This window comes from Chelonia mydas, chromosome 7 (genome assembly GCF_015237465.2).
Source record: "Chelonia mydas isolate rCheMyd1 chromosome 7, rCheMyd1.pri.v2, whole genome shotgun sequence".
Taxonomy (NCBI): domain Eukaryota; kingdom Metazoa; phylum Chordata; order Testudines; family Cheloniidae; genus Chelonia; species Chelonia mydas.
In genome coordinates, this window is record NC_057853.1 from 61,128,300 (window position 1) to 61,156,170 (window position 27,871).

General features: G+C 41.3%; 1 protein-coding gene across 26 annotated transcripts in view; it reads left to right on the top strand.

Annotated features, from left to right (window-relative positions):
* The window catches only part of KAT6B (lysine acetyltransferase 6B), a 189,497-nt gene that overhangs the window by 124,034 nt on the left and 37,592 nt on the right, over positions 1-27,871 (top strand). For 9 of the 26 annotated variants that reach the window (XM_043550638.1, XM_037903354.2, XM_037903351.2 and 6 more), the window contains 7 exons: positions 4,207-5,138; positions 6,117-6,238; positions 7,968-8,083; positions 10,323-10,464; positions 14,993-15,010; positions 15,110-15,271; positions 19,867-19,960. In XM_043550638.1, coding sequence (XP_043406573.1) covers positions 4,207-5,138; positions 6,117-6,238; positions 7,968-8,083; positions 10,323-10,464; positions 14,993-15,010; positions 15,110-15,271; positions 19,867-19,960 — 1,586 coding nt within the window. The remainder of the gene's footprint in view (positions 1-4,206; positions 5,139-6,116; positions 6,239-7,967; positions 8,084-10,322; positions 10,465-14,992; positions 15,011-15,109; positions 15,272-19,866; positions 19,961-27,871) is intronic. The other 17 variants (XM_043550656.1, XM_043550654.1, XM_043550653.1 and 14 more) reach the window with 5 other exon arrangements.

Consider the following 27,871-nt stretch of genomic DNA (forward strand, 5'->3'; position numbering starts at 1 on the left):
GTCCAAGGGCAAAGAGTTTGTGCCTTGGGGAAGTTTTAACCTAAGCTGGTAGAAATAAGCTTAGGGGGTCTTTCATGCAGGTCCCACATCTGTACCCTAGAGTTCAGAGTGGGGAGGGAACCCTGACAGAAGCTGAGTGAAACTTTTGCGTTAATGTTGAATGTGAGGAATGGGTTATTTGAATCTGCAAAGCAAGATGAGAAGGATAGCAGCATGTCACCGTCCAACACATGTTCCTACCTTTGCCCCTGCATGTGCCCCTCAACGCTTTCCTCCAGTGCTATTCATTTGTACTTGAATGGCTCTCATCACTGTACTGTAGGAGAGCTTCACAATCATTAATGAACTCTACTATTTGCCCCAGTCCTATGGCCCCTATCAAATTTTTCTCTACACACCTAAAACCATCCTAAGGTTTCTTCACTCCACATTGTGAAAAATTTACTATTCACTGCCTAAAAACTTGGTTAATGCAGAGTTAAGGTTGACTGGCAGCATCTTATACTTCTCTAGAATGTCAGAGGCACCTATACTTAAACCTCTGAATGACTAACAAAGAGTTACAGTAAAACAAACTTAAACCTTTGACAACTGGGATATATATTGTTAGAGGAAGTCTGCCACAAAACCTTAACCCTGCCCCCTTACATCACTGTGAGAAAGCAGAGGACTGTACCCTTCCTGAGCAGCTGGAGGACAGTGTGAAAAGTGCACAAGAGTAATGTGATGGAAACTGTTAGGTCGAGTGTAGGTCAGGCTTAGTAAACACAAATTAGTTAAGCATGACCTACATTCAGCCACTTCACTTACTCTTGACAAACCACCAAAGAGTTGCCAGATTCTAACACCTATTCATCCTTGTCCTAGGCAATGCCTTTGACACATCACCTTTATCTAGCCCTGACTGAGACTGGCAGTGCACTGTGATGTGTGCCACCAAGCTGCTAGACCTCCCTAGAGCGGTAGAGCAGGACAGAGAGGGTGCATGGCACTTGGTGAAAGCCAGTGCAGATAATGTGGAGTTCTAATGGGCACTAAGAATATGCAAGACAGTGTTAGAAATGGATGAAGCGCTCTTATATTCACCTGTCTTATTGCCATGCACAGTGGAATGTCAGTATTTGGAGGTGACAGTAGCAGCTGTTACAGCAGTCTTAAGAGCTGAAGAAGAGCTCTGTGTAGCTCAAAAGCTTGTCTCTCTCACCAGCAGAAGTTGGTCCAGTGAAAGATATTACCTTACCCATCTTGTCTCTCTAATACCCGGGACTGACATGGACACAACAACATTGTAAACTAAAACTCTCTGTAGACATTTTAACAACTTTTGTCTGCTCAGACCTCCTGTGTATCACGGAGAGAGAGAGTCCTGATTCCTCTAGCATCAGCTGCACTTCTCCTCAAATGGCTGTGAGAGCTGTGGTGACTTGCTGCAACTAACCTCTGGATCAATATGCTATGAGCCTAGCCCAGTGTCAGTAAGAAAATGTGAAGAGCAGTAACAATGTAGCATTGAGTTGGACAAAATTGAGCGCAGATTTTATTAGAGGTACGTCAGGTTTTGATTTGTTCCAGTGCCTATTGCCAATTGCAGGAGGGCAGCGGTAAGGGAGTCATCACCTTAGACTTAAGTATAGGTGTATTTGATGTTCTGGAAGGGTCTGAGGCACTACTGGCAACCTTAACTCTGCATTAACCAAGTTTTTGGGCAGTGAATTTCCCTTTGTTTTCGAAGAAGTGTTGGTAATGAAGGGGGCATCAAGGGGCACCTGTGTGGAGGAAAGTGAGGGATTTTCCAGCTCCGCCCTGGCTCTGGCTTCTCCATGTCCCTGAAGAATGAAGGTATTAACCAGGGGACTGTGAGAAGCACACCAGCAAGGGAGTAGGGAGGGGAAACCCTAGACTCTCTACTTCACTTTGGGGATAAGTACAAGGGTAGGAGTTTATTAAAAAAAAAAAAAAAAAAAAGGTTAAAAAAAAGTAAGAGCTATCTCAGCCTCTCACTGTAGTAGTGCTGCTGCCCCATTATCCTCCTCACTACCTAGTCCCTAGAGAGAACTTTGGCCAAGTTTGGGATGCTGAAATCTGATCACCCAAGTAGGGTGCATGTTGCGGCAAGGCGGGGGATGGCACCTAAGGGCCTTGATTTCACTTCCACTAAAACAAAGTGGAAACATTGAGAATGACGTGGTACCACTGTTATCTTTAACTATTTGGGTCATTGCACCACAACCATGTAATAAATACTACATTTAAAAATGGGCAAGTCCTCTGAAAGAGCTTGCATGATGGTTTTGACTATAAAAATCTCATTCCCCACTTGTGTCTGAGGATTCTTGGGTAAGAATAAATTATTGATTTGTAGGATTTGTGCAAGAATAAATTATTTCCCCGTTTTCTCAATTGTATCTATGTATTTCTGTCATTAAAACTCAAGAGTGTATAGTTTCCCATTGAACAATATTCCTTAAAAATGGGATTATATCTTAATTTACAAGGATGGGTAAGAAGACTAGAGAAGAATAATTCCCTAGATGGAATCTACTGCAGAAATAATCCCACTTTAAAAGCAGTACGAGGGTATAAGAGGTAGTGAATCTAGCCATCTTTCATATGGTGCTGGACCTTAATGCGTATAAAATTGCTTAGCCCTTTTGATATAGTGTATGGAATCTTATCCCGTACTAGTGGAATAGCACTGCTTAAAAGGACCTCTGTATGGAACCCTGAACAGACAAGTTACTGCAGGAGATTAAATAACACCAGGTGCTTGTTAACTTCTGGGCACAGATGGTTATTGGCACATCTGGTACTGACAATATGTGTTGTAGCTAGAAATATGAACTTCTGGCATCAACAGATTCAGAAGACTTTAGAGAAAAAGATAGTATTTTTAAACAAGATTGGGAATTTTAAGAGCTCTTCAGCTACCCAAATTCAATGATGTGTGAGAGAGAAGCAGCGGCCAGTTTTAAGGCTGGTGGGCTCTTGGAGTTCAGGTACCATATGGTAGCCCCAGGCTGTTCCATCTCTAACTAAAAGTAATCTGTTGGAATTAATTGTTTCAGCTTCACAATTAAGAAGAGAAAAATCTGTGGAAGGAAACCTTCCTCTGCAAAATACACAAATGTTTTAAATAAATGTAAGGATGCATTTGTGGGAGTGGAATAATTTGATGTAATTATGCAGCTTTGTTTGGGTTTGCAGTATAACACTTCCTGATGACATGTATTTCTTTACTATGAATAAGCTCAGCTGTTCAGTTTGTATTACTTCAACAAAATACCATTCTTCAGTATTCCCTTCAGTGTTCTGTCGTCTCATTCAATCATTAGCCATCAGCTAAATCAGCATTTTTTAATGTAAGCTTTGGTCTGGAGCATGTCCTCTGATCATTCTTAGTAAACTTTACCACTTCTCCTCAAGCTCTTCCATGTCATGCCTAACCCAGTTATGACTTTTCTTTGATCATTATTTTATTTATGCTTTTGCTGTTTCCCTCTGTCTATTTTTTGCTTTAACTACACTTTTATTTTTTTAAATAGAGTGGTCACTTTGTTAGCTGTATGGGTAGTGCTGTGCATAAACTACCTCATTCCGCCTTTAGAGCTTCATTTTTTTTAAAGGGATATTTTTATGGTCTTTTATAAAAAAAAAAATACTAATTTCATCAGTGTAATCTAATAAAATCATACAAAAATACCAGTTTACTGAAGATTGGCTGTATTATTTCCCCATACTGGTGGAACACCTCTGCTGTCTTTTAGTGAACATTCTGCTGAAATCAATACAATGTTTTGATATGCTATGTATGCTTTGTAGCACAGGGCATGTGCATCTCCTGGATGTATGTTACAGATTTCACAGCAATGAAGTGTTTGATGTGAACAAAAACAGTATGTTAACAGTTTTTCTCTCTCAGAAGAGAATATTTTTCCTTAAAAAATGTGTTGTATATACTGAAGACTTTTCTATCCCACCTCCTTACTACTGGTACATGCTGTGAACTACCCAGTGAAATCTGATAGGTATCAGCGGCTCACTTTCATTCAGTGAATCATGTGTCAGTAGTGCATACGTATTTTTAAGGGTCACTGTTACACTCTTGACTTTTAAGTGCAATGGCATATATGTTTTATGTAGAACTGTTTTGTCAGCAGTTTTTGTAGTTTTTTTAATGCTGATTTTATTTTCCAAATTTTTGCATAGGTCTGTAACCAGTGATGAAGGATCCATGAATGCATTCACAGGAAGGGGGTCACCTGGTAGGGGTCAAAAGACTAAAGTCTGTACCACACCTTCATCTGGTCATGCTGCATCTGTGAAGGATTCAAGCAGCAGATTGCCTGTTACAGACCCCACTCGGCCTGGTGCCACCACCAAAATCACCACCACCTCCACCTACATATCTGCCTCTACACTTAAAGTTAACAAGAAAACCAAAGGGCTCATTGATGGCCTTACTAAGTTTTTTACACCATCACCCGATGGTCGCAGATCACGAGGTGAAATAATAGACTTTTCAAAGCACTATCGTCCAAGGAAAAAGGTCTCTCAGAAACAGTCATGCACTTCTCATGTGTTGGCTACAGGTACCACACAAAAGCTAAAACCTCCACCTTCTTCACTTCCACCCCCAACTCCCATCTCTGGTCAGAGCCCCAGTTCACAAAAATCCTGCACTTCCACCTCTTCTAACTCTCCCCAAAGTTCTTCCAGTCAGTCAAGTGCACCCTCCTTTAGCAGCCTTCCTAATAACAGTCAGCTAAAGGGACTCTTTGATGGACTTTCTCACATTTATACCACCCAGGGACAGTCTCGAAAAAAGGGACACCCGAGTTATGCACCACCCAAACGTATGCGTCGTAAACCAGAGTTATCTTCCACATCAAAATCTAATACCCATTTCTATGGAAAGAAAGAGATTAGAAGTAGGTTTATTTCTCATTCCTCCACCTCTGGATGGGGTGTGTCTAGAGGACGTGCTTTTAAAGCAATTGCTCACTTCAAGCGAACAACTTTCCTTAAAAAGCACAGGATTCTAGGCAGATTAAAGTATAAAGTGACCCCTCAGATGGGGACCCCCTCACCAGGGAAGGGGAGCTTGGCAGACGGAAGGATTAAACCTGATCAGGATGATGGTAAGCAAAGGTCAAAGCTCCAACCAAACCTGCGTCCCGTCCAAAACCAAAATTCTTATTTTGTCACATAGGTCTTAGCTATTTCTCTTATTCTTACTTCACTCTCATACAAAAGCAATGAAACTTTGACCTTTTACCTAATGCTGACTAAACCTCCAAAATGTTTTTTCTGACTAATACTATACCACCGTTTTATTATTATTTTTGCATCTGTAGTGGCACTAGGAGCCCCAAATGCCTTCATAACGTTGCTTATGGCTTGTAGTACCGCATGAGTAGCCACTTTCATGCTACTTCCTTGTTCTTTCCCCTGCCCTTTCTCTGGCAGTAGTGCTGTCATTATGATTGTGTGCTGTCAGTGCTTATAATGATGGACATTTCAATTCTTCATTTCCCTCTGCTCCATTGCTTTTTCATGACCAATTCCATCCTGCTGCAGTCTCCACAACACTTGATCTGTACTGCTGTAAAATGTCCTTTTTCTGATTTTTTTTTTTATTTAAGTAAGAGGAAATATATTTATAGTGTCTGAATGTACATTTAGCATAGCACTGGTTTCCTAATTTTTTAAAAAGGTTTTTTGTTTAAACTAGCACTGAAGGGGACACAAGATTTTTATTTTTATAGAGAAATAGCGTTGGAGACTTAGAATACATTATACATATGCTAGTATCAACTTAACAATTTCAGGAGGTTTGTGTTCAGAATTCATTTAGTACAGTTCAACTAGCCTATAAAGGCCTATAAGAGACCGGCAAGAAAATACTGAAAATTGCTCCTGCAGCCGCAATTTTAAAAACTAGAGAGGGAGGAGGGGCATAGTTGCTATAACAGGTATAAAGGAGTCCAAATCTAAACTAGAATGGGAGTTTCTAAGAGCCATCACTGCCTGCAGTGCTATTTAGGAGTACAACTCAGGAACTGTAAGACGTGGTCTTCATGTCTGTGAATAAACCTTCTGCTGGTTTTAAATAACAGATACAGAAATCAAAATAAGCATCAAACAAGAAAATACAGATGTAATTCTGGTGGGGAGCAAGGAAATTGTTACAGAGGAGGATGTGGAAGTTTTTAAGCAGGCTCGGGAACTTTCTCTGGAGGTAAGACTAACTGAAAATCATTTCAGTAATGAACCATGTTGTGGTCAATTCAATTACCTCTATAAATAAACACTGAATTATTTTTCTGATGTTCATTCAGCCTCATGGTATTTTTGATACACTCCTTTGACCAAGTGTATCATACTTGATGTATGTTTAGTGGAGATGTTCTGCATACAGTAGTATTCCCTTAGATTGGAGCGCTGTCATCCCGGTGGAGTGAATCAGATGTGTGACACTTGTGGATTTTAGGTATCTACCTCCTATTGGCTATCAAAGGAATCAAAGACTAAAATCCCGATCCTTTCCCCCTGTCAATGCAGAAAGCAGGCACTATGAAAAGCCACCAGATAATGTCAGTGTCCTGTCACTCTTCTATAAGAAATGCAAAACTGGATTTTATGATCAGTATAGAACTTCACTGCTTTATGTTGCCCAGCTATTTTAATAGTCTGTAAGATTATTATGGTCATTGAAATGTTTGAGCTGGATCTGCCTAAAACTATTGCACCAGCTGGTGCTTAGATGTTCTCTTTTTTAATATGTATTGTATTTCTGAGGCTGTATTTTTTCCCTTGCTCCTTCTACACTTGGCTGAGAGAGCCCCCGACGTACAAACTGGATTTCCCTTTTACTTTCCTGTGCCAGTGTGAAAGGACAAGGCTTTTCTTTTAAACCTCATTGTGGAAAATGCTATTCACAGGTGGAGCTCATGGAGACAGACAAAAACTGCGTCTCTGAGAGTATGGGGTGGAGGGTGCACGGCAACACTTGCTACTACAATTTTTTGCAGGGTTGTGTCTAAATCTAGACTTGTGCTCTCCTGTGCAAGCCCTCGTCCAACCCCTCAGTCTTTTTTAAGGGAGTCTAGCTTGGCTCTCAGTAATAAACTTCCTCTTGCAGGCCAGAAGTGCAAGTACCGAGACTGTCTGGTATAGACACAAAGTGTAAATTAGGCACAATCTCAGCCCTAAGTGTTTTGGCCTAGTTTGAGATTGGCTGTTGAGAATTTTACCTCTTAGTTTGCTGCTAGCTACTTCTCTTTACAAACAAATTCTCATCCCTCTCCCACAGTTCAGGATATATTCTGTTGGATTTATTTCATTAAGGTAACCTTCCCCCCGCCTCCCCCCCAGTCCCCATTTAACCTCCTCTGTGGACCCTGGAGGTCATTGTCCTACCAAGTGGACTTCTGTCATCTCAGCTAAAGTTAACTTATTTTAACACCCTATGGGCACTGGAGGTTTCAAATTGAACCCTCGGTACCCACAGTGTCTGCTTGCAAGAGGGGTAAGTCCACTTCTGGGGTAGAGCAGGTGCTCCCAATGTCACCATCCTTCTTCACTTAGTTCTGGGAAGGACCCCTTAGAATTTGAGCCAGGACTCCAGACAAGCTCTGCCAACTGCCTGTGAGATTTACTGAATCAGGAAATCTGTTTAGCTCTGTTTAGCCAGCCCTGCCTGTTTTGTGGGCAGCATCACCCAGCGCCAGGCCTTCCAGTGGAATGGAGCTTACAGCCAGCTTTTACTGCTGCATTCCAGTCCTGCCAGGCTTTCTGCAGCCTGGGTTCTAGCCCCATGTTTGGCAATTTCCAGAGACCTCTGACAATTAATCATGTCTGAGAAACTTGAAGGTTTTCTAATCTTAACCAAATGAAAATGAAGATGCGAATTGACTCTCCTCTAATTCCTTATAACTGGAACTTTTTGCTTTTGTTACACCTGACAGAAAATCGGATGTAAAAACAGCAGTGAAACAAATGGCCGGTACCCTTCAGTGATAGAATTCGGGAAGTATGAGATCCAGACCTGGTACTCTTCACCTTATCCGCAGGAATATGCGAGGTAGTAGAGTGGTCAAGATTACTGTTTGTTTTTATGTGATGATGAGGACGGGGGCTTCATCCTGTTCTTTTGTTTCACGGTATTTCAGCTGAGATTAAATTTGACCAACACATTGAGGCAGCACCCAAAACTATTACTTCTACAGAACTTCTTTTGCAGTCTTATTAATTTTGTATGAGTTCCTAGTTGTCCCTTTATTGCAAACATGCTGTAAATCCTGCCTCTCCCCTCCCCGCCCTCCCCACTCCAAGCTGGTATTTCCCTCTTCCACTGAGAATGAGGTGTATATTGTGAACAGAATATACTGGATTAGACCAATTTCATTTTATTAACTACAGGACTGTCCAGTGGCAACAGCCTACTTCACTTGTTTGTAAACTTTTCCTCAGTTCTACCACACTGGGGACTGAACAGCCAGGTACAGGGAGCAACAGGGAGGCTGAGGTGATAGCAGGTAGTACATTAGTGTGAACCAACAGTGTGATATGGCATCTAAAATGGGCATTGTGATTCTTGACTTGCAAAAGGCATTACATTATGGAATAGAGAATCGATAATTCCTCTTTATGGTGATGGAGGCAGGTCTCCCTAGAATAGGTGCAGTTTTAGGCACCAAATTACCAAAAAGGTGCAGATATAGAGGGAAAAAAACCATAAATGATTAAAAGTCTTCAGGGATAATTTTCCAGGAAAGATTAAAAACTAAATATGTCTATAGGTTGGCAAAATGATGATGGAGATGTGGACATAAGTGTCTACAAATACTTGAAGTAAGTAAACCATTATAACCACCTGTATACGGTCCTACGACATGCTAGTTGCTTTTAGAGCACCCGTAAATTGGCCTCTGCTCCAAAGATGATATAATATAATTAGTTTATGCAACAGTGTCCTGCTGTTTCTGTAGTTTTAAAATGTGGATAAACCTAGTGCTAGAAAAATTACTGCAGGGAATAGTTTTGTTCCGGCAGTATGAGTGTAGGGGACTGAACTAGATGACCTCTCGAGGCCCCTTCTAGTCCTATGATTCTACGAAACTAGGTGATCTAGTTGGTCTTCTTTCTCTAGTTTCTGTGATTTGGTGAGGCTGCTAATGACAGTCCAGGCCAGAGGTGGGCAAACTATGGCCCGCGGGCCACATCCAGCCCGCGGGACCCTCGTGCCCGGCCCCTGAGCTCCTGGCCCAGGAGGCTTGCCCCCGGCCCCTCCCCCGCTGTTTCCCCTCCCCCGCAGCCTCAGCGCGCCATGCTTCCGGAGTAGTATATTTAACTGCTCTGCATAGGAATGTGCTACTGGTAGCAGTTACGGAGAGCAATTTACTACACTACACCGGCGCAACGCTCTGGGCGGCTGGGCAACGCTCTGGGTGGCGTGGCTGTAGTGCTGCCAGCCACTGGTGCTCTGTGCTGCGCAGTAAGGGGGCAGGGAGCAGGGGGGTTAGCTAGAGGGCAGGGGAGTTCGGGTTTGTGGTCAGGGGGCGGGGGTGGGGATGGGGTCGGGGCGGTCAGAGGGTGGGGAATGGGGGGAGTTGAATGGGGGTAGGGGTCCCGGGGCGGGAGTAGTCGGGGGGCGGGGGGTTGGATGGGGCAGTGCGGGAGCAGTCAGGGCAGGGATTCCAGGGGTGATCAGGGGACAGGGAGCGGGTGGGGTGGCTGGGGCAGGAGTCCTGGGGGGGCTGTTAGGGAACTGGGGGGTTGGATGGGGCAGGAGTCCCCGGGGGGCGGGCAGATAGGGAACTGGGGGGTTGGATGGGGCAGGAGTCCCCGGGGGGCGGGCAGATAGGGGGCGAAAAGCAATGGGGGGGGGCGCGGCAGATAGGGGGCGGGGACACAGCCTGGGACAACCTCCCCTAACCGGCCCTCCATACAATTTCCGAAACCCGAAGTGGCCCTCAGGCCAAAAAGTTTGCCCGCCCCTGGTCCAAGCCATGGATCAGCCAAGATGAGGCATTCTTCACTTCTGACTCAGCTGAACCAACTCTACTATTTAATAAAGCCTCCCATCTCATTTAGGAGAAAAACACTTACATGAGTCTCTAATGTGCATTACTTTCAAATAACGCATGCATGTTTTAATCTTCCCCCTGTGATGCATATTTGGCACACACAGAAATACAGTTTAATTCAAGTCTGTTTAGATATTTTTAAGACGGGTGAAGAGGGAGAACATGTGCTTTTTGGTCACAGAGTTTAGAACTGTAACAGCACTCAAACTCTTCATGATTTTTATATTTCAACAGACTATCAAAGCTTTACCTGTGTGAATTCTGTCTTAAGTATATGAAAAGTAAAAACATATTGCTAAGACACTCAAAGAAATGTGGTTGGTTCCACCCTCCAGCCAATGAAATCTACAGAAGAAATGATCTTTCAGTATTTGAGGTAGGTGTATTAAAATCCAGATTGTTTAAAAAAGAAAAACTTACATGTATCAGTTGATTATGTACCAGTTGAAGGCCAAAAGTAGAAAAAGATAAAAATGTATTAGAGTAGAACCTCAGAGTTACAAACACCAGAGTTACGAACTGACCGGTTAACCAGACACCTCATTTGGAACCAGAAGTACGCAATCAGGCAGCAGCAGAGACCCACCCTTTCCCCCCCCCCCCTAAAAAAAAGAGAAATACAGTAGAGTGTTAAATGTAAAATACTTTAAAAAAAAAAAGAGGGGGAAGCAACATTTTTTCTTCTGCATAGTAAAGTTTCAAAGCTGTATTAAGTCAATGTTCAGCTGCAAACTTTTGAAAGGACAACCATAACTTTGAACTTTTGTTCAGTTACAAACATTTCAGAGTTACGAACAATCTCCATTCCCGAGGTGTTCGTAACTCTGAAGTTCTACTGTAAATATTTTCCCACTAATATTCATATTGTACTCAAAAAATTAAGTCTCCTCTTTCACTTTTCCCCACCTTTTATATCCTATGTACTCATAAGTTATGTAGAATTTTAGAGCTTTGTAGCCTTCTGGTGCAGCAGGCTTTTAGATGTATATTGAAACTATATCTTCCAACTACATGTTCTTTTACTTCTGGTCAGGTGAAAAGGGCACCCTTCTTTTCCCCTTTCTACCCATTACATAAGAACAGTCATACTGGATCAGATCAATGGTCCATCTAGCCCAGCATCCTGTCTCTTGACAGTGACCAGTGCCAGATGCTTTGGGAGAATGAACAAATAGGACAATTTAGAGTGATTCATCCCTGGTCGTCCAGTCCCAACTTGTGACAGTCAGAGGTTTAGGGACACCCAGAGCATGGGATTGTGCCCCGACCATCTTGGCTATTAGCCACTGATGAACCTATTCTCCATGAATTTATCTAATTCTTTTTTGGACCCAGTTATACCTTTGGCCTTCACAACATCCCATGTCAACGAGTTCCACAGGTTGACTGTGTGTTGTGTGAAGAAATACTTCCTTATGTTAGTTTTAAACCTTGTGCCTATTAATTTCTTTGGGTGTCTGCTAGTTCTTGTGTTATGTGAAGGGGTAAATAACACTTCACTGTTCACTTTCTCCACACAATTCATGGTTCATGATTTTATAGACCTTTTATAGACATTCAGTTGTGACACAATGATTATTTGGGGAAGGAAGAGAACAATGAGCATGACTATTGGCTGTATAGGAAATGCAAACGTAACATTTTCCTCACTTAAGTTTTCTGCAGGTTGATTTAGGACTCCAGGAGCACTAAATTTTGAAACTGAAGTTATTCCCCCTACAAAAAGCCTGAGAAATATCTTCTGAGGCATTCTGCTGGGGTGTGTTGGGTCCCAGGCTGAACCTGTTAGCTATCGGTATTTCACAGCCTGATACAAGTCTAGTCAAGGTTAACTGCCTTTAATTTAGTTAGTTCAGAAATTACACCAAATAGAACTTAATTCTTCGGGACATTTTGGAGCTAATCTCTTAAGGACTTTTGACCACATTGCTCTGTTGTGAAAAGACCCTTGAGCTTACCTAATGAGTATTCTGTCTCCTGGCTTCAAGTGTCATTGCTGCACCCAATTACCCTAACCTACTTATTCATATTTCTTAAGCACCAGTACCAATACTACTAGCAGAAAAGACTTCCAGGTTCTTAGGACCATCTTAATTCTCTCAGAAGAATGGCACAAGTATTTCTGAGTAGCAATACTGAAAAGAAATTCTGAATTTTAAAAAAATGCTTAAAATCAAAGTAGTGTGGATGTCACGGATGCCACTACCTAGCACTTTCATATTGTGTAAATATATTTGTTACCCCTGCAGGTATGCTTGTCTACTCCATGTCTTGAAATATTGATGTGTAATCTGGTGGAGTCCCCATGCAACTGAACCAAACCTTAACACTTGTTCTAGTCAGTCACAGATTTCTTGTTCTTAACTAAAATAAAATTCTGAATTAAAACTGCACCAACCCCAGCCAATGGTGACCTGTGGGGAAGGCGGGGGGAAAGTAACTCTCAAGGCCGGCAGCTGGGGAGATGAAGGGGCAAGGCCAGAACTGGAAGGGAAGAGGTGGGGCCAGAGCCTCTCCTCTTCTGGCCATGCTGCCTAGTGCAGCACGCAGTGGCTGCACTCTCCCAGGCAGCCTCCAGCCATGCTGCCCACAGTCCAGGCCAGCAGCATGGCCGGAGGCTGCTTGGGAGAATGCATTAGTGGCTCCACACATGCCGGGGGACTGGAGCAGAGCGCAGGCCCCCAGGCTGGGGGTGGGGATGGGTCACGGGAGCGGGACGGGGAGGAGTCATGTGGGGAGGTCATGTGCCCCCCTTTAGCTGGTGCCCCCTTTGTGTCCCTCCTACTAGTCGCTCATTTCCCCCAGCCTAAGTGTTTTCTCCCAGATATTTCTGCTCCTATGGTTTTCCCATGACATGGGTGAGCCACACCCTAGTTCCCTCATCCAGAGAGTTACTCCCACCTCCCTTAAACTTTCCCAGGTATAAAAAGCCACACTTTTCCCAGTGAGTCACCAGTGAACATGATTAACGTGTTCCTCTTTACTGGGTTCTTCTAACACCTGCTAACACGGAGTAGGGCAACTGGAAAATCTGCCACTGTGTTAGTGTTATTCTGTGAGCTGCCATCAAAACTTATTTAGTCCTTCATTTTTCTTTTTTTGAAGCATTCTTAAGGTCTCTCAAAAAGAGCCCTGGAAGAGAGAATATTTTGTGGAAGGAAACTCTGAACTCGTCAGATGGCCCTTTTTTCCTTCTGTACTTGAGACACTTGGAAAGGATTACTGAGACTCTTGAAGACTAACTTTTCCAGTTTGCTTGAAGTGTTGGCTAGGGCCATTACTTATAATTTTGATAGTTGCAGAAACTCAATGAGTTGATAGAAATTCTGCAGACTTCGAACAAGATACAGTGACTGAACACATTCATTCCCTGTGTGACAGGACAGAGAAGGGGATGGGCTCTTATTCTCCTTCTGTTTCTCCAGGGAGCAGAAAATGCCCCAGGGCATCTTATGTTTATGTATGCCTTCCCTCCATTGCAAAACGTTGACAGATCTAAGAGGAGACTTATTGTCATAATTTATTACTCCATTTTAGTCTAGCAAACATTGGTGTCTGAGATTGTAGTCCATTTTCCCCCATTGAAATGCTGAACAAGCTGGTCTTATCAGAAAGTTACGGAATGCCTTTCCATGTTCACATGAATGCTCTTTCACAAAATAGCATATAGAATGTTTTAAAGGATTGGCTGTTTCTAGGATTTTTTTTTAATATCAAGGAAGTCTTCCATTGAAACAACATAACAATTGGACACTTCCTCTTTTAGGAGAGTTGAAAAGCAAACTCCAATATTCATTGCCAGCATTTTTAGAGGAACTGAAATTTCTTTAGTTAACCATTACAAGTTTTTAAAAATCTAATTAAGGCCAACTTTATCATTTGTTTTTTTCACTTGTTTGCACGTGTGTAAAAAAAAACAAAAAAAATCCTCAGTTTCGTACAAGGGAGTCAGTTGCATGAGTGTGCTTAAAATACTTCTGAAATTACTAGGTACTATATGTGAGATTATACATAAGTATTTGTATCAGTAATTCTTAACTCGTAAGTAATATTTTTTATCTTAAGATAACTTACAGATATTGTCTGATCCACCCCCAGATACCCACATACCCATATGAGGTTAATGCTTACCCACTTTATAGCAGGTAAAGCAGAGACTTGTCCAAGCTGCACCAGAAACAGACTCTGGCAATGGATTATAATACAGGAATTTCTTCCTGGTGCTGTGCATAGACCAGAAGGCTCTCTGTGTAAATAAAATACAAATGGTCCTATCATCAAAGAACTCTAGTTGCAAGTAATCATTTCCCTGAAGAAGAATCTTGGGGAAAGACTCTGCTGCTTACATTGACTTTGCTCTTCATTTCAGGAGAAACTGATGGTGATCAAAGAAATTTGCACTTGTGCCTAGCCTGTCTGCAACCATCAGTATCACAGCTTGATTCTTTATACTTAAAACAGACATAGACTAATTATGGTACTTAGCTTGAAAATGTACTTCTCTTGCTCAGTACCATCTTCACTCCAGCGTAGAATTTTTATCTTCTCTAATTATATCTAAAATACTGCAGTGTATAATACCAAACTGACATTCCATTTGCTGGCCCTACTCAGGGACTCAGAATAAAGCAGTTCAATCTGTACTACTTTTGGAGGGCAGCCCCTTCAATAATGATCTAGAGCTTAAGATAGCTTTAATAATGTTTGCATTATCTGCTATTCATATCTGTTGGATTATAGGGCAATAAGTGAAAGGGATGTAACCAAGTCTAACTGGACCAATTATCAGATCAACTTACCTTGATTGTTTGATAAATCCAGATCTTCTGAAGATTCTTGCTAATGCAAACAATTAGCACTAATAGAGAATTTCTATTCTGAAATTAACGTTTTTTTCCTTTCAGGTTTTCTTAAAGGATACTGTAAGTACAAGATACCATTTTATGCTAAAATGGTGGTGTTGTGAGAAATAATGGTTGTGTGGGAAAAAAATGTATCTGTGTGATTTTTTTTTCTTTTAGGTTGATGGAAATGTGAGCAAAATTTATTGCCAAAATCTTTGCTTGTTAGCCAAGCTTTTTCTGGACCACAAAACATTGTATTATGATGTCGAGCCATTCCTTTTCTATGTTCTTACAAAAAATGATGAAAAAGGCTGTCACTTAGTTGGATATTTCTCTAAGGTAAAGCAATATCTCTATATGCTTTTTAATATTAACAATTCATAATTTTTCCACTGTTAAAAATTATGCTTCTTATTCAAGTATTTATGCATATGTAATTTCAATAGATAATGAAGACAATTTTTTTAAAATTTGAAATCCCGCCGGCAAGTCTCATAAAATTGTTCACTGTCTGATAACCAATAACAATATCTTTATCCATCCCAAAAAGACTTACATTAACTGAGAAAAGTTCTATGCATATTCAGTAGAGCTGTCAATTAATTGCAGTTAACTCACGCTGTTAACTCAAAAAAATTAATCACGATTAAAAAAATTAATCGCAGTTTTAATCACACTGTTAAACAATAGAATACCAATTGAAATTTATTCAATATTTTTGGATGTTTTGTACATTTTTAAATATATTGATTTCAATTACAACGCAGTATACAAAGTTGACAGTGCTCACTTTATATTATTTTTTATTACAAATATTTGCACTGTAAAAATGGCAAACAATAGAAAGAGTATTTTTCAGTTCACCTCATGCAAGTACTGTTGTGCAATCTCTTTATCGTGTAAGTGCAACTTAGAAATGTAGATTTTTTGTTGCATAACTGCACTCAAAAACAAAATAATGTAAAATTTTAGAGCTTACAAGTCCACTCAGTCCTACTTCTTGTTCAGCCAATAGCTAAGACAAAAAAGTTTGTTTACATTTATGAGAGATAATGCTGGCAGCTTCTTATTTACAATGTCACCTGAAAGTGAGAACAGGCGTTCACATGGCAGTTTTGTAGCTGGGATTGCAAGGTATTTACGTGCCAGTTATGTTAAACATTTGTATGCCTCTTCGTGCTTCAGCCACCATGCCAGAGGACGTGCTTCTATGCTGATGATGCTCATTTAAAAAAAAAAAAAGCATTCATTAAATTTGTGACTGAACTTCTTGGGGGAGAACTGTATGTCTCCTGCTCTGTTTTACCCGCATTCTGCCGTATATTTCATGTTATAGCAGTCTCAGATCATGACCCAGCACATGTTGTTCATTTAAGAACACTTTCACTGCAGATTTGACAAAACACAAAGAAGGTACCAACGTGAAATTTCTAAAGCTAGTTATATCACTCAACCCAAGGTTTAAGAATCTGAAGTGCCTTCCAAAATCTGAGACGGACGAGGTATAGAGCATGCTTTCAGAAGTCTTAAAAGAGCAACACTCTAAAGTGGAAACTGCAGAATCTGAACCACCAAAAAAGAAAATCAACCTTTCTGCTGGTGACATTTGACTCAGATGATGAAAATGAATATGTGTTGGTCTGTACTGCTTTGGATGGTTATTAAGCCCAACCCGTTATCAGCATGGATACATCTCCTCTGGAATGGTGGTTGAAGTATGAAGGGACATAGAATTTTTAGTGAATGTGGCACATAAATATCTTGCAATGCTGGCTATAACAGTGCCATGCGAACGCCTGTTCTCACTTTCAGGTGATATTATAAACAAGAAGCAGGCAGCATTATCTCCTGCAAATGTAAAGAAACTTGTTTGTCTGAGCAATTAGCTGAACATGAAGTAGGACTGAGTGGACTTCTAGGCTCTAAAGTTTTACATTGTTTTGTTTTTGAATGCAGTTTTTTCGTACATAATTCTACGTTTGTAAGTTCAACTTTCATGATGAAGAGATTGCACTACAGTAACTGTATTAGGTGAATTGAAAAATACTGTTTCTTTTTTACAGTGCAAATATTTGTAATCAAAAATAAATATAAAGTGAGCACTGTACACTTCGTATTGTGTTGTAATTGAAATCAGTATATTTGAAAATGTAGAAAATATCCAAAACTATTTAAATAAATGGTATTCTTTTATTATTTAACAGTGCAATTAATTGCGATTCATTTTTTTAATTGCTTGACAGCCTGAGTATTCAGTTAAATCTGTTTTTACTGTTTATCTGGTGATTTATAATTGTTCAATTTGACATGAAATCTTTTTCTATATAATTCACTTAGTTACAGATTCTGCATAGATATACTATGCCTGACTTTCAGCAGTTTTATTTGTGCAAAATGGGTTATTTGTATTGTATTTACAGATGTATTTTGGTAAAACTTGCTATTTACACATGTAACAAATGACCATTTCTGTTAATCTTTGGTCACTTGTGTGCGTAAATACCTGAATTTTTTTTTGCAGTTTTTAATTGCACATTAAACTTCTGAAAATCAAGCCCTAAGTTACTAATTTTCATAGTCGATGTCTTTGACTCGTGTGATTCTTTGAATTTTAAAACAACAATCCCAATTATTGCTAAGAGGGAATTTCTCTTTATTGCCTTGACAGAGGCTATAGTAAAATTAATTGCAAGGTAAAAGTAGAATTTCCTGGAATAGGAGAGCCAACATTTGTTTCTGTCAACTTTCAAATAAGAGATTTGGTGTATCAGTGGCTTCCAAACTAACATGTCATACAATCATTTTTATCTTTGGAAATTGGGTGATTTTTCTCGTTTTCCTTTAGCTTTCTCTTAATAACAAAAAATGATCTGAAAGAATTTTTTTTTTAAAAGAGATCTGTTGAAAGTGATAAAGTTGGAGTAGCAGCATAGTCTACCGAGGTGTTTTTGGACTGATACGTTTGTCTTCAAATATAAGGCTTGAAGAGAATCTAAAGCATGGTGTGCACCTAAAACATAGGTCGACCTAGCTACATTGCTCAGGGCAAAATTGAAAAATTTCATGTCCTGTGCAATGCAGTTAAGCCGACCTAAGCCCCACTGTAGACGCCACTAGGTTGACAGAAGTCTTTAATTTAGTTAGCACGTCTCGAGGGGGATGGATTTACGACAGCAATGGAAGAATCCTACTGTAGCATTTTTAGTGTAGACGTTCCCTAAGTAACCGTGAGATTGACAGACATAATTTGCACTGCCTCAGACCCTAGAATTTCATATGTCTTTGATCTATTTCCTTGTAGGCCTATTCATCAATCATAGTTTAGATGATTCTAAGTATGTCGATTACAGATAAAATAGTACTGCCACTTCTGAGATTGGCACATACCTTCTAGTACATTCATTGTCTGAGGCATCATTCTAAACTTTATTAGGTATAAGGACCTGCTGGAGATGCATTAACATTCAAAATGAAGACTGGAATTTGTTCCTCTCCCTCCCCCCACCCCCAAAAATTTGTTTTGGCCCTCTTCTTCTCAACAGCTCACCCAGTCTCTTATCTTTGTCATGTCCCTGGCACCAGTTCAGGAAAGCACTGAAACATGTACTTGAATCCCACTGACTTCAATAGGACTTAGCACATGCTGGAGTGCTCTCCTGAACTGGGGTCCTTTCTTTTCAGTCTTCTGTAGCTAGTATTCTTTTGTGGATAAAAATTCCCCTGGATCCTTTGCAATGGGCACAGTAATATTTCAAAGTACATATTATGGCAGTCAGTTCAAGGGGTTTTGGACCACACTAGAGACTAAGCGGTACTGTCAGTATAAATCTGCACAGGAGCTGGGATACTTTTATGAAATGTGGCAAAGAGGCAATCAAATTTCGTAAGTGAAGGAGTATGATTTGAAACTGGCCTATTGCTACTTGTGACAGTGACAGTTCCCATACTATTCTGGCATCTCCTTACATGTGTTACCCTGAGTAGCTTCCTATCAAGTCTATGCTTGCTGCAGCTTTCTGTTGAATATGTCACCCTGGATTTGAGTGGTCTGATTTAGGTCTTTGATGCTGTTAGCTTTATTTTTAAAAGTTACTTATTTTTAATTGCAGTACTCCTAAATACAGGAAGAGGCCTGTCTCAGGACTGTTCTTTTGTGGATTTTGGCATTTTTGGATACTCCTGCAAAAACATTACTGCCCCTACATTGCATCCAAATTTTAAAAAACAAAAATCCTTCAGACTATATTACAAGGGCTGCTTCCTAGTTTAGTTTCTGTGCCTGCTTTCCCCTTTGTCTTAGGCCGTCAGTGTAATCTTTGCTTCTATTATGTTCTTAGTCATGTGATTTTTGTCTTGCCTGAAATGCTGAGATCTGATGGCCCAAGCATTTTTCCTTCACTTTGTAATCAGAGGAGAATGCATTTGACTGTGAAAAAACTGTATCACTTCAGTTACACAATCATACTAGCATTAAAAGTATTTGCTAAAAGGTAGAAGATGAAATGTAGGTGAAAGGCAGTAAGTTATTTAACATGGCAATTGCTGCAAACCTAACTTGCTCTCTTTGGTGAGTGTGTGTATATTATTTCCCCTTGTATATATCTGACAGAATAATCAGTATCACATGAAAAGACTTCCCCCCCCCCCCATTTTGCACTTAACCGTCATTATATTGTTTATGCAAGTCCTTGGGATTTTGTTTAATTTCTATGGTGCTGACTAGTTAAATAGAAAAAAGAAATTATTTAGAGGGTGTATTTGATTGATACTTTCCCCCTTATAATTAATGAATACCTTAGACTTATTCTGCTTTGGTATTGACCAGATACGTCTTTTCACCTTTCTGGAATATTTTACAAGGACAGTGGCAGGTGCAGGGAATTGCCCACTTCAGCAGTGCTTTGACATACTTGATCTGTTTCTCCTTCCCTCAGGAAAAGCTTTGCCAGCAGAAGTACAATGTCTCCTGCATAATGATCATGCCCCAATATCAAAGGCAAGGATTTGGAAGGTTTCTCATTGATTTCAGTAAGTGAAGTGCTTTATTTACATTCATGAGCCACAGAGCTGATGGTTGTTATGGGAAACAGTAACATATAAAACTTTATTTAACCTGCTTTGTTGTTTTTATCAATAGATAATGGGATTTCTATTTATATTTATATAGGGCAGAAAAGCTCCCTGAAGTGAAAAACTTACTGCTGCTCTGTTATTGTACTCCAGGAAATTGAGAATAGATCTCTCTGCAGTAATATTAGCTCACAAAGCTATTACACTGAATGAATGTCTAAATTACATTCCATTTTGCACTGCTCATTAGTACAAAAAGAGGCAATTATTTGTGATTAAAGCTAAAGAAGGTGTTAGTCCAAGGCATTCTCCACTTTCTACATTTTTTTTAACTTGTAACATATTTTTAGCAGAACAATTCTTATGAAAAGAACATAATATTTCAATTTTTCTTTTTAAAAAAAAAGTGGGGGAGAGGGAAAGAGGAATTTCATTACCTAGCTTCTCTAGTGAAAACTCTGCTCTTCGTAGCAAATATATAAACTGGCATTCATGGTTGTATCCTTGCTTGCTGCCTTATTATGCAAATCTGTACATCTGTCCTGTTCGAAAAGCCTAAGGATAATTTGTTTAAACGTACCCATGTATCACCAAAAAACCCTCAATTTGAAATCACAATAAAATTCAAAACAAAATTCTATAGGTAAATGTTTCAGTTAAATGCCTTCTGTGCTTTTGAACCTGACTTTGTAATGTCATTTAGAGAGAGGATAGAGAAGTCAGGTTAGCATATGTGGGGAAATGGGAAATTGAGATTTCACTATGATTTTAAAGCATTGTAAGAGTACACGGCACCATAGGCAGCTAAGATAATAGGTAGAGCCCCATGTTTTTAGCAAATACTCAAATTTGGAGAGGTAGGTGGGCCAAACCTGAGTGGCAGTGCAACCCCGTGTGCCGCAATGCCCAGAGCAGGGAGCTGGGCCCAGCCCTGAAGGAGAAGAGCTGCCGCTGCAGTGTGAGTGCAGGGCTGACTCATTCTACAGCACCCTCCTCCTTCCCCCAGAGCCTCCCAACCCAAGGGCAGGACCCAACCCTGTCTTACAATGGGCTTCCCATGAGAAAATAAACTTCCCAAAAAATAAAACGAAGAATTTATAAATAAAAAAATTTACAGGGTTCTAGTAATATGGGTCCTGCCTCAAAGGGGCATGCAAGTGGATTAACATGCAAATAAAACACATTTATGGTATAACAGCAGGACTAAGACAATAGCTTATGACTATAGAGTTTTGATACTCTCGGTCTTGCAACATTCTACGCAGCATGACCACACTGCCTTTAAAGAACATTAGGATTAATAAAAATACTGTGTCTATAGTGCCTTTCATCCACTAGCTTTACAAACAATTAAGCTTCACAACACCCCAGTGAGATAGATATGGATCACTTCATCCACCATTGAAAGGCAGCCACCAGTGGAGTGGAACACAACAGCTGTCTAACTGTGCGGTTAGATTACACAACATTTTAGGGCAGGAAGTGAAGAATACCATATACTGTTAGAACAGCAGGGGGAATTTAGGAGGATAGTTACTTGAGTTTGAATTTGGCTCAGGCATGAGGATTAACACCTCTACTCTGATGAAAAGGGATGCTGAACTCTTAATGACCACAAGTGGTCAGAACCTCAGTTTTGTGCCTTATCTGAAAGACAGCACATTCAGTAAAACACCCACACCCTCAAATAACACCATGCTAGATTTTTGATTTAGTACTGATACAAAGGGCAGAGTGACCCCTACTGAATTGCCAACACCACTTTAAAACTTAGGTGTTCCTTGGCACTCTGTTAGGTGAGCTTTGACATGGCCCAGCCGTGCTTAACTTGGTGAGATCTAGCTGGATCACAGCACAAGGGAGTATTTTCTCATTTAATTCAGTCCAGGAGGGAGTGACAGGCACAGGAACTCAATGCACTATGCTTCTTACTGGATCTCTCTTCCACCCGCCTCCTCCCCCATCCCTTTTGCTTTCCTGCATTTGTTAATCTGAAGGTACCAGTGGGGCTTTGGAGTTAGCCCTGCTTAAGTTTGTGTTCAAATTCTCTTTTTGTAAAAGCCTGCAGTACATCAGAGCCCTGGAATTTTTCTCATTCTCAGAGATGATTTAGGGTATGACTTTACTATGGAAATAGCCCAGACTCTTACCCTGGTCTTGCCCTTATCCCTCATCTTCCCCTGTCCACACACACAACCCTCTCACCTGAGTTAGGTGGTAGCTTCTACCCAGGTGAACAAGCACAGTTGGGCATCTGGGTTAGAATTCAGGTTCCACTTTCACTCAGGTTGGTAACTGCCACCCACTTTCCAGTGAGATTGCAGGCTAAATTGCTCTAGTGCTGGTAGCCCTCTAATGCCTTCCCACAGTTGTCATCTCCCTCCATTTTCAGTTCTGCTTACTTGCCACATATTCTAGGAATAAGGGTTTTAATTATCATATACTCAGAGGAGAAACATACTGTTTCACAACTAGCCAGAGTGGAGTGGCCCAATTAACATTCTGCTGAGTAGGGTAAAATTAACCCTCACCTTCCTGGCATATCAACACAAAATGACAGTCAAAGTTTATGCTCAAATAAATTTCTTAGCGTCTAAGGTGCCACAAGTACTCCTGTTCTTTTTGCGGATACAGACTAACACGGCTGCTACTCTGAAACCAGTCAAAGTATAGAATACTAAAAGAAGCACTTACCTGAAACATTGGTCTGCAGAATGTTTCATTCTAATGTGCTTTTTGCAAAGTGGTTATAAGTTTGACATAGTGATTAATACTAAAATGTCTTAATTTACCACATTCTCACATCGTAGCGTTTCCCTCTCCTTGAAACAGGAAATAATTGTTGTATCTCAGATTCTGTGAAGTGATAATTGATAATATCTGTTGACTTCATAAAGACAACCAGCAGAGTTTTTAGCCCAAAATAATCAAAATCGAGCTCACTGAATCATGCTGTTGAGAAACAGCTGCACCGCTTTGTAGTTTAGAGATATATCAGATACTTATCTCAAAACAATGAGCAGATTATTGCTTACAAACAGCAGAAATGCCTCTTTTTCATGGCTCATGATTATCATTTTATAAAAATTAACATTGCACATATAACTTTCTGTCTGTTTATATTTGCCCAGGCTTCTGTTGAAGTGACCCTTTTTTTTGTTAAACTTTCTAAGGAGAAAGTCAGTCACTGGACTACTTTCATTTTAGTAGCACTTTGCTATAATTTGGTTGATTGCATCCTATTAGTTTTTTTTAAATACATGATAATCATGTATAGTTTGAATTGTGTAGCATCTGATGTCTGGGAGACCTTTTTACTTAGGCTGTGTCTATACTGCCCCGCACTTCCGGCTACGGGGGTGTGAATAGCAGGGTGCTCCAAGGTGATGTGCTGTAACTCCCCCATGTAGATGCTAGAGGTGCGAAGTAAAAGGTTCCTAGTTCCCAGTAATGTAGTCCTGTTTGAAGAGGACTTTATTAGCATGAAGTAGGAACCTTTTGATTTGCACCCACAGCTCCCACCCGGGGGAGTTAGAACATATCGCTTTGGTGCACACTGCTAGTCACACTTCTTTTGTCCAAACTGCTGGGTGGTATAGACATTAGATTTCATGGAGTAAGTTTGTCTTTAGAGAAAGATCAGGTTGATTTTTGGCATGTGACGCCCAAGGGAAAATCTCTTAGGTTTTTACTACAAAAGTAAATAACAAAAAATTATATAAAGGATCCAATTTATCTTTTTTCTGTCTGTCCCTTTCTTCTCAACATCTGTTAACGTACAGCTGTCTATGTGTAAGTAACCTATTTGTACCACTATTCCATGCTGCATTTTTCTGTTAGATTACCTGGAATGAACTGCTGCTGGAGTGAGGGAGAGGAGCTGAAATGACTGTTGTTTCTAAACCCGATTATAACTATTAGTATAATACACCTCTACCCTGATATAACACGACCCAGTATAACACGGGTTCGCATATAACGCGGTAAAGCAGCCCCTCCCCTGCCCCCCAGGGTTGGGGGGGCACTTTTGGGGGCCCCGCAGGCCCAGAGTGGCCCGGGGGATTAGCGGGGGGCTGGGAGCAGCCTGCTCTGCTTTCCTCGCCCTGGCCCTAGCCGTGTCGCTCGGGGGAGGGGGCTTGGGGAAAGGGGTCTTTTCTCCAACCTCCCCGCACTCACCAGCGGCGGGAAGCGGAGCACCGCAGCTGGGAGCCGGTGGAGTGGAGCAGGCTGGGGCCACGTTTCTCTGCTTCCCGCCGCTGCTGGTGAGTGCCTGTCAGGGGGCAAGGGTATGGATAGGGGTCGGGGCAGTCAAGGGACAGGGAGCAGGGGGGTTGGGTGGGATCCTGGGGGTGATTAGGGACAGGGGGTCTCTGGAGGGGGCGGTCAGGAGACAAGGAGTAGGGGGGCCAAAGCAAGTTCGATATAACGCAGTTTCACATATAATGCGGTAAGATTTTTTGGCTCCCGCAGACCACATTATATCAGGGTAGAGGTGTACTATGTTCAAACTTCTTGGTTCCCACAGACAAAAAGAATACAGTATTGTGAATTCTCTTGAGTGAAAAAGTATGTTTTGAGGAAGAGCAGACCAAATTATGAAGGAGGAAGAAGTTTGTGTATTAAGACAATTAAATGGCAGGGATGAAAATTGATTATGCCTTCAGCCAACATCTCTTTTCACATGTGTTACTGTATGTGACAATTAAGTTCAATGGAAGTGTTCTATAACATGACATTATGCACCTTGTCCATTCTGGTTTTTGAAAGCCTGGTAAGATGTATGTTTTGTGACAGGGTCGGGCCAGATGGCTACAGGAGAGTGATAGAATGCAGATATATTAGCCCCAGATTAAGTAGGTCCCTTTTCCCTGGGTAAGGTAACAGGGAAGGTTCCAGAACAATCAGGAACTTTCTGGAAACAACTAAGGCAGACAGGCTGATTAGAACACCTGCAGCCAATCAAGAAGCTGCTAGAATCAATGAAGGCAGGCTAATCAGGGCACCTGGGTTTAAAAATGCGCTCACTTCAGTTTGTGGTGCACGTGTGAGGAGCTGGGAGCAAGAGGCACTAGGAGCTGAGAGTGAGAACGTGGACTGCTGGAGAACTGAGGAGTACAAGCGTTATCAGATGGAGGAAGGTCCTATGGTGAGGATAAAGAAGGTGTTGGGAGGAGACCATGGCGAAGTAGCCCAGGGTGTTGTAGCTGTCACACAGCTTTTCCAGGAGGCACTCTAGACAGCTGCATTTCACAGGGCCCTGGGCTGGAACCCGGAGTAGAGGGCGGGCCTGGGTTCCCCCCAAACCTCCCAACTCCTGATCAGACACAGGAGGAGTTGACCTAGATTGTGGGTTCATGAAAACGGCCAAACTGAGGGCTGCCGTGAATCTCCGAGGCGAGCAAATCCACCAATTAGCGCAAGACCCACCAAGATAGAGGAGGAACTTTGTCACAGTTTATAGAACAAGAATCTGTTTCTTGACTCCAGTGGTTTTGGTGGGTCCCAGGAAATGCAATATCCAGTTCCAAGCTATTTGTTGAGATTGAAGAACTGCTCATATTTAAACCCAGATTTGGTTTGACTTTCTTTAATTCACTTACTCTAAAATTAACTTGTCTTATATTCTAAAAGAAAGAGTTTTGTACAATGTTATTAGCTATGAAGAAGATTCAGGTGACTGTTCTTTTTTTATTGCGCCCAGTATACTTTAATAAATATTCTTATATTACATTATATTACGTGTGTTAGTTTCCACGCAGTGTTTTTCACTTGTATTTGGAATAACTCTTAAGAACATTACTCATTATTCCAACTTGTGCCATTAGAAAAATATCAGTTTACAAATACAGTATTGTTACTCATTGTCAGATGCTATTTTCTCTTGGGAAAACCAATGACCAAAATTTTCAGAATAGGTTAGTTAAAGTTAGGCATCCCAATCCAAATTTAGAAAACTAATTTTTCGGAGGCGGTAATCATGTTAACTCCCCCTGATTTATTTGAAAACTGTTGGTGCTCAGTCCATATAAAACTGGGCTACTTTTATTAAGGTGCCTAACTTTAAACACCAGCGTTTCAAAATTTGGGCCAATAAATACAGATTTTTGTGTTCAGCGTAGGTGTTTTTTGTCCCTGGATTGTGATGGTGTCCTATTCTATTGGGGTAGGGTGATTTGTCTCTTTAGATCACATCGTGTATTTTAGAGAATTGGAAGAGGTGTGTTTGATGTGATAGTAAGTGAAGGCAGGTTACTTTGGTAGCTTTAAGCAGTTCCTGAAAGAAAGAGAAAATCCTGAATATGCCTGGGGCAGGAGGTTCCTTCTTCCTTTCCTTATGTATATTGTGATAGAGCCAGGCCAGTTGGGCACAGCAGAGTACAGGTGAGTCGCATCATACGCGCATTTAACTTACGCGAATTCAACTATATGCGCTCAGCAAAAAAAAAGAAAAATAACAAGATACCTGTAAATAGTGCGGGCGATTCCACCCACCATTCCACTCAATGAGTGTATGCCCCGGAGTGAGCGTGAGATGGGAGACGTGAATCTGCTGTTCCCTCAGTCAGTCTCAGTTCCTGCGTGCCTCTCATAGTGTGAGCATCTCGCCGCGCTGAGTGTGATTCTAGTGTTTAAAGATACTGTACATATTTTTCATACAACATGGCCCCTAAACACAAGCCAACTACTTCATCTGGTGCTCATCCGAAGAAACAGCGATCTGTTCCAACGCTGGAGGAAAAACTGGCTGTGTTGGACTTATTGAGAGACGGTATGTCAGTTTCCAACGTGGCGCGTAAATATTGCCGCAAAGAATCTAGCATCCGTGCCATCAAGATTCGAGAGAGAGAAATTCGTCAAGCCGTGGCATCAAGTGCTCCAGTAACTGCTAAGGTGACGAGCCAGGTGAAGACTTTAGTGAAGACTGAAGAGGCATTAAACTTATGACTGGAAGACATGAACCGTAAACGTGTGTCTATCGATGGCAACACGTTGCGAGAAAAGGCTCTTCGCTTCTATGCGCTGTTCAAACCTCCCACCGAAGAGGGATAGCCTTCTGATGAGAAGGAATTCAAAGCCAGCCAAGGTTGATTTAACAGTTTTAGGAACCGCTTCAACCTCAAAGACGTGCGGACTACTGGTGAAGCTTCATCTGCCAGTGAAGAGGCAGCAAAAGCCTACCCCAAACAATTAAAGAAAATCATAGAAGAAAAGGGCTATCTTCCGGAACAAGTTTTTAATGCTGACAAGACTGGGCTCTTTTGGAAAAACATGCCCAACCACACTTACACTTCAAAATCAGAAAGACAAACCCCTGGCTTCAAAGCAGCTAAAGACCGTGGGACTGTATTGTTTTGTGACAATGCAGCTGGGCACTTAATAAAGCAGGGCTTGCTCTACAGGGCTGCAAATCCCTGTGCCCTAAAAGGCAAGAACAAAAATCTCCTGCCTGTGTTCTGGCAATAAAATAAAAAGACTTGGGTGACGTCAGCATTATTTCTGGATTGGTTCCACAAGTGTTTCATTCCGGAGGTCAAGCGGTACCTTGAAGAGAAAGGACTTGACTTTAAAGTGTTGCTGATCATAGACAATGCTCCTGGCCACCTGGCAGCACTCCAGTTTGCACATAACAACGTTGAAGTCGTCTTTGTCCCCCCCAATACCACTTCTATCCCCCAACCTCTCGACCAAGGCATGATTCGCTGTTTCAAGGCCATGTACACCACTCGGGGGTCGAGCCACTAGCGGAGGGAGGCAAGGACCTGCCCCGGTACAGTGACCACTGAATTCAAGGTGTTGCACCTCAGGTGGTAGACGGAGGTGAGCCATGCTTGCAATGGCTTGAGCCGGAGCCTGGCTTGCTGGGTCACA